The sequence below is a fragment of the Cryptomeria japonica genome, chromosome 6 (genome assembly GCF_030272615.1).
Source record: "Cryptomeria japonica chromosome 6, Sugi_1.0, whole genome shotgun sequence".
Classification (NCBI taxonomy): Eukaryota; Viridiplantae; Streptophyta; class Pinopsida; order Cupressales; family Cupressaceae; genus Cryptomeria; species Cryptomeria japonica.
In genome coordinates, this window is record NC_081410.1 from 572,082,840 (window position 1) to 572,094,349 (window position 11,510).

Below are 11,510 nucleotides of genomic sequence, written 5' to 3' on the forward strand. Positions count from 1 at the left end.
CGAATCCCACAACAAAGGGGAATGCAAAGCCAAGCCAGACCTCCAAATGAGCAAAAATCCAAACCCATTAGAGCATGGAGGCCAAGCACCAACCCTAGCATATGGAGAGGAACAATTTATCATAAAAAAATCAGCATCGATCCTAGGACCACAACAAAGATCAGAGAATAGGGGCAACAAATAGCAACATCTCACCCCATAATGAAAGAGTATGCACAAAAATGAACATGGGTGCAATAAAGACAACCACTGAGGGGTGCAAACAACCACAAAAGAGTGTAGAAACATGGGGCAAGCAACAACTTGCCTACCATCTTCATCGTTGTCATCCCCTTCAAAATCCTTTTCAACATCTCCTCTAGCCCCTCCACCTGAAAACCTAGCAGAACACCCACTCATGCCCACCATCTCTTAGACTCCTTTTTCTTTGCTTATATTATTTCATAAATAAATACATTAGATTTTGATGATCCATAATATTACATCTTGTATTTTTCTAGATTTGAGTACATTAATCTCCTTTCACAAACTTTATGGATCACATTCCATTATTAGTCATCAAAATGTAAAGAGTGAGAGATGATGAAAATATTTCAATTACATTCTAATGACAAATCATGGAGTGTGATCCAAAAATTTGATAGACAAATATTCAATTGATCGAGAAAATATATTTTCAATACATGAATGAAGCCCAATCTCATGTTTGTTTATTTCATAAAACAATTACCACTAGTTTTTCACATATGGTGGACATCAAATATATCAAAAAATAATGTTGTATATATTAATTTAAGGATAGGCATTGTGGATATTTTATAAAATCATATACCAAATATCCATGTGGCCTTTTTGTTTTTTTATATTAGTTCTAGAACATTGTATGAGATTGCTTAATGTTTCCTCTATCTTATTGTCAACAACTTGTCTCTTATTGTGGAATGCAAATTGAGATGATAGTTTATATCCTCATATTAATTAAATGCTATACAACACCTGAAAAGCACATGCAATCACAATCATAAGCTTTACTTTACAAAGCCACACGATGAGGGAAACAATCACTTCTACAAATAAACTCCAAGAAAAAAAAAGAAAAGAAAAGGAAAAAGCCAAACACATATTGTAAAAACGGAACAATTTATAAATAATTTCATTTTTATGCTGTACTACTCATATCTAATAGTTGTTCAAATATAATTATCTAATTTTAAGACTTAATCACAATTAGCTAGTCAATAAATGTTTTATTAAGACGTCATGTAAAACAAACTACTAGACTTCTCTATTGACCTAATACTACTTTAATATTACAACGTATTTTTATAAAAATTGCAATTCTGTAAACACTACACCTCCTTGGAAAGAAATACTAGTAAATATGATGATGGAGACGTGGCACAGGGATTGCTTTAAACTCTTTGAATGTAGTTCCAAACTCATCCGTTATGTCCGCCATGTCCATAAGCTCACATCGCTTCCCGTCTGCAAGTTTCCACTCAAATGAGTGAAGTAAAGAAGCTAAAACAAAATGAACCATACGGCTTGCCAATGGAACCGCCGGACAAATTCTTCTTCCCGCTCCGAATGGAATTAGCTCAAAGTTTTGTCCACTGTATTCTATCTTGCTATTCTCTCCCTCCAAAAATCTTTCGGGCATAAACTCCAAGGGATTGTTCCAAATTGAAGGGTCCCTCCCAATGGCCCACGCGTTCACTATCACCTGGCTGTCTTTGGGTATCAGAAATCCCCCGATCTCGCAGGAGCTTTCGGCTTTGTGGGGGAGCAACAATGGAACGGCCGGGTGCAATCGGAATATTTCCTTCACTGCTGCATGGAGATAAGGCATATGATCTACATCAGATTCTTCCACTCTTCTCTTGTAACCAACTACTTCGTCCAATTCCTCTCGGACTCGGTTCAATTTCTGCGGATTCCGAATGATTTCTGCCATACCCCATTCTATTGTTGTAGTGACCGTTTCAGTACCCGCAACAAACAATTCCTGAAAACAAAGACCACAATTAGAGATCTCACAAATACCAAAGATTCATAAACCTTTAAAAAAATATTATGTTTTCACTACTACTCACAGCTATCAAGGCTCGAATACCAACGAGAGTGAAATCTTCACTTCTGAAATCAAGCAGAACATCAAGAAAATCCTTCTCAGAATCGTTAGGCTTAACGCTTTGGCTACTGGTGGCAAGCCTTTTCTGTATGAATGTATCAGAAAAGTCATACAATACTTTGAAGTACCTGGCCATCTGACGGGACACGCCCTGGGGGTCGAGCAACCGGAGAAACGGAAAAAAGTCCACCAAATTGGGCTTCCCGAGGAGCTTCATTACTTTCCAAATGGTATCCTTGAGCTCCGCAGAAGCTGGATTGTGAGGATCGAAGACGGTTGTGCTGAAGATCATGTTGCCTAACAAATTTAGAGACGTGCAGAACACCATCTGCCCAATATCCACAACCTTTCCCTTGTCCTCGAATATGAGTCGAATCGTGCGAAATACTTGGTCTTTTCTGAGGTGTTGTAAAGCATCCAGTCTTTTAGGGCTGAAAAGCTCAACAGTTGAAATACGTCGGAGATAGCGCCAGTAAGGGCCGTATTCTCCCCAAACTAGCGAGGACTTGTGATGGGAAAGGGACTTAAGTGCTTCTAGCACCTGTCGTCCCGCGAAGATGTGGTCGTGTGTTTTAAGGAGCTCCTTTGCCATGGCAGGAGAAGAGACGACCACTGTTGTTTTCATGCCCAGACAGAGTGTCATGAGTGGGCCGTATTGCAGAGAGAGGTCATACATAGACTCTTGCGGCCTTTTCCCCAGCTGAAAGAGGTTTCCCACAATAGGCCATGCAGGAGGCCCTGGGGGAAGAGGAAGCCTTACTCTATTCGCCCTTCTCCATAGGAAGAAGAGTAATAAGAGTGAACAAGTGGTAAGGAGCAGAGAGGACCAAGAAAGCGGCGGAATACCCATGTTAGCTGTAAACAAAGAGAAGCTTATTTTCTTTGGTTTCCCCATATAGTGTATTTTATAGGCAGAATCGTATCGATGGACTCAGTGTCGTCCGTCTTTGGTTTACATCTACCCGGGTAGAAAGTCTTCAACGATGGGAACGCCCAACAGACTACGACCGAGCAAGTTTTTTTTTGAAGTACTATATTTGGTAAAACTTTGAGGCGGTCTCGAGTGATGGCTATTAACTAGGTCAAATATTGTAGGCTAAGTATTTGAGAGAATGTATTCCTTTATGTTACATATGTTCAAGTATCATGTTGAGGGAGATTGAATCTCATGACTTTATGTTTTATGACATGAAGTTCTAAGCAATCGAATGAGACTTCAACTAAATAGATAATGCATCTAATTACTATATAAAAAAGAATTACATTTGATCATATCTTATCCCTATTCACACCTATTTTTTATATTTTTTACACTTATTTACATATATTATTGTCTTTCATATTTAGACATTCATTACTTCATTGCATGGATATGACACTTGAAATTCAAAATCATATTCAAATTTCACCAACTTCCACTAAAATATTTATGTAGGGATCAAAATCTAGTTTTGATTGTATTTATTTATTAATTGAAAATCCAAATATGACTATTTTTTTCTTTTCAATTAATTGAAAATAGGGTCAAACGTGCATTCTAAACCATCATAGACATTGCCAACTTCCACTCCTATTATTCTTGTCATGAGCCTACTCGGTACAGGTTTTGCATAACTATTGCTATATTTTTTGAATTTAAAAACCATCATTTAGACATTAATTCATATCCTAGAATTTTTCAATAACCTATCACTTCAAAAAACATTGACAAATATGAATATTTCAAATTAAATTACATAGAAGAATATAATATAGTTAGTTATCTTAATATTTTATTTAAATTATTGCTACCAATGCACACATATACTAGAGATATAGCTATTAGGTTCAACTTTGAGTCAATTGTTTGGTTTGGGTTTCAGTTTTAAGGTGTTTATGAGGGTAACTTTACAATCATGTATATGATTGTGGTTATATAGCTAGGTTAGATCAATGTTAGATACAATTGGATTATCTTAATGATTAGATTCAATTAGATAAGACAAATAAAATGAGGGTACATGCATATAAGCATTGGGATAAGTGATAATCATAAGAATATGAGCATGTTTCATTAGGCACATAAACCCAAATATGGTCAAATTATGCCATTTCTAGCTATACAAATACATTAAGATATTTAAACTAGGCACAAAACTATATATAAAAATAAATTAAGAATACTTTTTTTAGCATTATATTTTTCTCCCATTTTGAGATGTGTTTGAATCACTAGGTAGTAACCATTCATCTCTATGTCTTTAGTATTGTCAAATATGCATAAATTAAATGCACTAGAAAAGCAAACATCTAGTCCACAAAATGCATATTCTCCTTCAATGTTCCTTTGATAATTGGCATATGTTCTCAACTGAATCTCTTCAAGACATGGAAAAGAGATTCAATGAGTAGCTTTTCAATTGCATAATAGATGAATCATAATAGTCAAAATATAGTGACCATGTATGAATCATTGCCTTTCAATTGATATACAATTTATAGTAAATTTAATAATTTTCAATTTAATTTAAATCTAATATACAATTTACAAGATAATTTTTGCTCTAATTTATAATAGAATCTATTTATAATATAATTCACAATCTCATCTACAATTTAGAATAATTCATGATATAATTTAATTTTGATTTATAATTCATGATTTAATTCAAAATTTATACAATCTAACTCATAACCAGATTTAAATGAAATTTTATTTATATTTTAGCACCAGTGGAGGGCCCTATTTTTTGCGAGGGCGTAGGGGCTGGGCTAACTCATAACCAGATTTAAATGAAATTTTATTTATATTTTACAATTTACAATGAAATATTATAGTTTACTTTGATTGATTAATTAAAATTTAATGTTTATAATTAATTATTTCGTGAATGGTTTATACAACGAATAATTTGTGCACAAGAAGGCGTCGCGGGCGGTTGCTGGTGTCGAGATAGGGCACCCGAGCTCTAGCTCGTGAGTGCTATTTCTTGGTCTGCATTAAGTGGGGAGGGGTGAGGGGTTGGGTGCAGGGTTCGACAGTGTCTTGGTTGGCCGGGTCGTGTGCTGGTGGCTGCGGGGGGGTCATGGTAGGGGTGTGGGTGCTGGGTTCGGGGGTGTTGGTTCTCCGTCGGCGGGGGGTGTTTGTGGGGTTTGGGGGTTTCTTTTGTCTCTATCTTTTCAGTGGGGTTGGGGGCTGCGTTTTGTGTTGCCTCTCGGTGGTGCTTGGGAGGGGTGGTGTTTTATTTTTTTGTCGGGTTTCCTTGCTCAGCCCTTTTGGGGTGGGGTTCTTGGGAGGATCAATGTCGAGTTTTGGTGGAGAGGCTTTGAAGGAACATCCCGTCATGGATTTTCGGGCTACGGTGGGTTCAAAAACCCCATCCCAAAATATCAAGACTTTTGATAATAAGCTTTTTGCCTCAGATTCAGAGTCTAACAGTGGTGGTGGCTCTTGGATTATGAAGATTAATGGTTGTCTGGAGAGATGCAGTGAGAGGCTGAGGTTTGTTATTCCTCCAGAGATGATAGCTGAAGATGTTGAATACTTTTCAAAACACTCGCTATATTGCAAGTTTTTGGGGATGAGGGTTTCCTTGCAGTTTTTGGAAAAATGGGCATAGAGGAATTGGGCACCGGAAGGGAAAATGGAGATTATGATGCTAGCAAACAACTACTTTATGGTTACTTTTAATTGCATGGACGATCGTCATAGAGTTTTTGAAGGAGGCCCGTATTTTTACAACCAAGTGGGGTTGTTTATCAAACCTTGGCATGCGGGGTTTAACCCTTTGGAGGATCTCCTGAATAGGGTACCAGTGTGGCTTCACCTACCACATTTTCTAGTGGAATGTTGTCGAGAGGATGTATTGAGGATGCTCACTTCATTGCTGGGGAAGCCAGTGGGTCCTTCAACACAAACCTTGGGGAGAAAGATAATGAATTTTGCTCGTATATATGTTGAAATTGATCTTAGCAAAACTTTGCTAAATGCTATAGATATGTGTGCAGGCTCTTATTCTTGGGTACAATAGTTGGATTATGAGACTTTACCTTTTCGATGTCATTTGTGTCATGAGTATGGTCATCTACAATGCAAGTGTCCTAGGTATAAACTGGTGGTGAGCCAACCTCAGTAGTTAGCCCATAACCTAGATGGGGCTAATAGAGGAAAGGTTGCTTTGTCGGATGGTGTAGGGGGTGCTAATGGTTTTGTCTCTGTTAAGACTAAGAACAGGAATCGAGGAAAAAAGAGGTCTTTGCAGGAGAGACAAGAGGAGGATACCTTTAATAGATTCGAAGCCCTAGATGACCTTAGCCAAAAGGAAGTGAATTTGGGGTTAATCCCTTTGGATCAAGGTGCTTCAGGGGTGGTTCCAGGAAGCGTGATCGGTGACTCCACTTAGGCTCTGCAAGTGGCTGGAAGCCAGCAAATAGAGATGGATCAGCTAGTAGTGGTCCAATTGGGATCCACTTCTAGTGCAGAAGTGAATTTGGTTGGGGGGAGGGTTCTTCGGTAGCTCAAAAATTGGAACTAGCTAGGGGAAAAAGTCACAAGACCCCTGCACACCTGGGTCTTCATCAGAAAGATATTAAGAAATGTTCTTTAGAGAAGAATTCGAAGGTTGGCAGAAAGAAGGATCTGGATAAGATCAAATTGATGGGGGAAAATTTGGTTGAGTTTGGGTCAGTTAAGACTCTGGATTTTCACTTTTCCAATGTTTTGAAATGATTGTGCTATCATGGAATGTAAGGGGATTGAAAAGTGGCCCTAGACAAAGTGTTGTTCAGGAATTGATTAGGAGTCATTCTCCTAATGTCTTGTTCCTGCAGGTAACTAAAATTTCTGTGGAAAGTATGATGGGTGTGGTGTCGAAGTTGTGGGGGCAAGGTGAGTGTCAGTGTGTGGGGGCTGTTGGCTCCTTTGGTGGGGTGGCCTGCCTTTGGAACCCCTTTAGGATTCATCCTATTTGGTGGGTTGCTTCCAGATCTTCTTTGTCCAGAGTTTCCTATAGTCTTGACACTAGGGAATATATTTTGTTTACCAACATTTATGCCCCTACTGATATTCTGGGTAAGCAGAATTTACGGTCTCACATTTCTTTTATGCGAGGACTATTCCCTTTTCAGTCCTAGATTATGGCAGGAGATTTTAATGCCTTTTAGAGTTGTGTGAGAAGAAGGGTGGCATTATGCGTTTGGAACCTTCTTCTTTCCTCCTCTAGGATAGTATATCTTTATAGCATCTTGTTGACATTAAGCCTGGTAATGGTCTGTTTACTTGGAACAACAGGAGGGTATGGGAGTATTGGATTGCGGAGAGGCTGGACCACTTTCTAGTTTCTAGTTTTTGGGTTGGTTGGGGGTGCTCCACATGTTTGGAGATTCTTGACTGGAGAGGGTCGGAGCATTGGCCCATAAAGTTGGTGTCTTCTTCTACTTGGGTCGCTCGCAGTCCTTCATTCAAATTCTAGCTTGTGTGGTTGCGGGATCCTTCTTTGCAGGATCATGTTGCAGGATGGTGGAGGAAAGGGAGGTCAGCCTTTGGCATTGCTATGTACACTTTTGCCAAGCAGCTGCAATTTGTTAAGGTTCAGCTTAAATGGTGGAACCGCCAATGTTTTGGGAATATTTTTCATACTAAGAAGGATGCTCAATTAGTGTTGAATGACATTACTAGGGATATAAGAGAGCATGGTTTGTCTGAAGCCTTTCTTAGGTAGGAAGACATGGATGCCAAGGTTTTAGAGGAATGGGAGCTTAGGGAGGAAATCTATTGGAAACAGAGAGCTCGTATTGATTGCCTTCAAGAAGAGGACAAGAATGTCGCGTTCTTCTTCAACTCAATGAAAGCAAGAATACATGGTAATTATATTCCTTTTCTGGTCAATGATATAGGTGAGCAGTGTTTATCCTTGCAGGAGATCTCTAGGGAGACTTTACAGTATTTTTGGTCCATCTTCAACAAGGATAATCAGGGGGAATCAGATGAGGAGAATCAAGTTCTCGCTTGTATTCCTTCTATAGTTACTAGGGAGATGAATGAGAAGCTTATGGGTCCTATTTTGCTGGAAGAACTTGAGTTGACTGTTTTCCTCACGAGGAAAGGAAAAGCCCCTGGTCCAGATGTGTTCCCAGTTGAGTTCTTTCAAGATTTCTAGGATATTATTGAATTGGACTTGTTGGAGGTGGTATAAGAGTCTCAAAGGAACAAGTAGATGCTTCGTGCTTTGAATGCAACTTTCATTGCACTAATCCGCAAGTGTGACGGGGCTGACCGACTAGGCCAATTCTGTCCTATCTCTCTTTGTAATGTGATCTATAATATCATTTCTAAGGTGATAGCCGAGAGGTTGAAGAAATGGCTTGGGAATGTCATCTCTGAGGAGCAGAGTGGGTTTGTGGAGGGTCTCCAAATCCTGGATGGGTTGGTCATTGCTACTAAGGTCATTCATTCTATGGCTTCTTCCAAGGAGAAAGCTATGTTTATTAAGATGGATATGGCTAAGGCCTATAATAGAGTTCATTGGTCCTTTCTCCTGAAGATCCTTAGGGCCTTTGGATTTGCTGATGGGGTGGGTGCAAGAAGTTGGGTCCCAATTCTGCAGAAGTCTACGAGCAAAAAATTTTGCCACTAGAAATGAGTGCCCATTTTTTTAAGAAATGGGCACCCGTTTAGCTTCGGAGCCCCGACCCATAAAAATAAAACGAGTGCATGTTTTGGAAAATGGGCACCCGTTTAGGATCGAAACGCCATATAGAAACGGGTGCATGATTTTTAGAAACGGGCACAAGTTTCTAAAAATGTGTACCCGTTTCTACAAATGGTCACCCGTTTCTACAAACGGGCACCCGTTTCTAAAAGCGTGTACCTGTTTCTAAAAACGGGCATACGTTTTTTAAAGTACTATAAATTTCAAAACGGTTGCCCATTTTTTGAATTTTAAATAATGGGCACCCGTTTCATAAAAGATGGAGCGGGAAACACACCTATGCCTCGGTTTTGGCTTCGGATTAGGCTTGGTGGGACCAAGCCTATGCTTGGACCTCCAACAAAATGGCTAAGGCATTGGAATACCATATTTTTGCCTTGTCGTAATTTTTTGAAGGTCTTCTTGATCGTATTTTTTGATGAAACAAAAACCCATTAGAGTTCTCACTTTCCTAATTTCAAAAATGTAAATTTCATAGTGATATGATTATTTTTACTATTTTGCATTATTTATTAATCAAAAGTGGTACCTAAATGTAAAATAGTGAGGTTTAGTAAAATTTTAATAACTTTTTTGTTTTTAGTTTTTTTAAAAAATAAATTATATGACATCAATCTACATACAATTATTTTGAAGATTAAAAAAAAATAAAAAAAATATGAATTTTTCATTAAATTATGGTGGTCGTACACCAGATGTTTTGAAAATGTACTTTATAGTCAATTAATAATTAATTAAAAAATATATATTCAATAAAAAAATAAGAAAAAATATTCTCATCAATATTTGGTGTATTAGGTATCTTTTCCCACAAAGATTTGCAAAGATTCTTTTATTTGCGTCAAAATATGGTGGTCGTACACATTTGTGGTATGGTCCTGAAACAGGCATTTTGAAAAAGTGGTTTTTAAATATGCCTACTAAAAAACAATTTCTACCATGTGGGTATTGAAATAAATTACAAATTTGAAAATTAGACTCTAAGCACTACATTTTCTATTACTAAAGTTTTTTCAGATTCAAACCCTAAGTGCTTCAAATTTTGACATCAATCGACAAAAAAATCGAAAAATAGGGAAAACACTTCCGCTTTTTGCCCAAAAGTGGGACTAAACTTCTTGCACCCACCCGATGAATGGATTCAATGGGTTATGAGTTGTGTTACGTCTACCTCTTTCACGTTGCTAATCAATGGAGATCATATAGATTTGTTTAGTGCTTCTAGGGGTCTTCGCCAGGGGGACCCCCTCTCCCCATACTTATTCATTCTTTTGGCTAAGGGTCTGGAGAGGTTGATTAAGCATAATGTGGGTTTGGGGATTATTCAAGGTTGGAATTGGGGAATTGACTTGCATCCTCAATCCCATTTGCAGTTTGGTGATGACACGACCCTGATGGGACTAGCCCGGATTAGAGAAGCCTCGAATTTGCACAAAGTTTTAGATGTTTATCTTGTGGCTTCGGGTCGGTTGATCAATGAGGATAAATCTTCCATTATCTTTTTCAACACTCTAGGAAATATCCAAAGGAGGATTTCTCATATCCTAAGATTTCAGGTCGGTTCTCTCCCCTTGACTTACCAGGGTATTCCTATCTCTAATGGTAACCCTCCTAGTGATTCGTGGCAGGGTATCTTGAATAAATTTTGCATGAAGGTTGAACATTGGACACACAGATGGTTATCTTTTGCTGGGAGGGTTCAATTAATCCAGTCGGTGGTTTAGGCTCTTCCGATTTATCAGTGTATGCTCCAAGTGGCCCCTAAGTGGTTCCTGAAGGGATTGGATTCTCTAGAAAGGCAATTCTTATGGGCAGGTAGTTTGTCCTCCTACAAATGGTGTCTTGTCAATTGGGACTTGGTGTGTAGCCTGAAGTAGTCAGGTGGGCTTAGCTTAAGGCAGTCTATTTTATTTGGAGAGGCTTTGGTGGCTAAATTGTATTGGAGATGGTGTGTTGAACAGGACCGAGGTTGGGCTAGAATCTTGGCCCACAAATACATACAAAGGATCCCGAAGGAGGAAATCCCAAGGTATCCAGTTGAGGGAAAAGGTTCTTCAATTTGGAGTACTCTCAAGAAAGGGGCCTCTCTTATAAAGGCATCACTTTTCTGGATATGTAAGAGGGGGGAAGAGGTGATTTTCTAGTTGAACTCGTGGGATGGGTATCCCCCCATCATTGATCAGTTTCCCAATCTTAGGAATCTTTGCCAGAGGTTTCTGGAGGCAGGATGGTCTAGGGTGAGAGACTTTAAGATTGTTTATAGGTGTGGGCGTTTGGAGTTGGAGAGGTGGAAGACTCCTAATGAATGGCTGATTGCTGATATGGATGAAGAGTTTGTTGAACTGTATAGCATCTTGGCAAGAAGATACTATATCTCCCTTAAGGGTAGGGATAGACTTGTTTTGTCCCCAAATCCTAAGGGCGTTTTCACTATTTCTAGTGGTTACCAGAATTTGTTGTCTCGGAGATTGGAGGGGAGGGAGGTGCCTTGGTGGAAACAGGTGTGGAATAATTCTTCTTGGCCGAAGTGTAACTGTTTCGCTTGGACTTTGGCTTTGAATAGATGTCTTACTTGGGACAACATTTGTAAGAGGGGATTCCTTGGGCCTTCCATCTGTGTCTTGTGTGGTAATGGGGAGGAGGATGAACCTCACACTTGTTCTTCAGATGTCCTTTCTCGCTGATAATTT

At 38.9% G+C, this 11,510-nt stretch overlaps 1 protein-coding gene across 1 annotated transcript; it reads right to left on the bottom strand.

Moving 5' to 3' along the window:
• Positions 1-1,263: 1,263 nt before the first annotated feature.
• Positions 1,264-2,981, bottom strand: LOC131077442 (cytochrome P450 76T24-like). Its single transcript, XM_058014936.2, has 2 exons — positions 2,094-2,981; positions 1,264-2,005 (listed from the first exon to the last, which is right to left on the bottom strand). Exons 1-2 carry the CDS (start codon positions 2,979-2,981, stop codon positions 1,373-1,375), a joined length of 1,521 nt encoding a protein of 506 aa, XP_057870919.2. The 3' UTR covers positions 1,264-1,372.
• Positions 2,982-11,510: the final 8,529 nt, after the last annotated feature.

Bases quoted from the DNA above. Each gene is read 5' to 3' on its own strand.
- LOC131077442 (XM_058014936.2), bottom strand. From the start codon at position 2,981: ATGGGTATTCCGCCGCTTTCTTGGTCCTCTCTGCTCCTTACCACTTGT. The intron at 2,006-2,093 runs GTGAGTAGTAGT...CTTTGTTTTCAG, and splicing joins GTATTCGAGCCTTGATAGCT to GAATTGTTTGTTGCGGGTAC.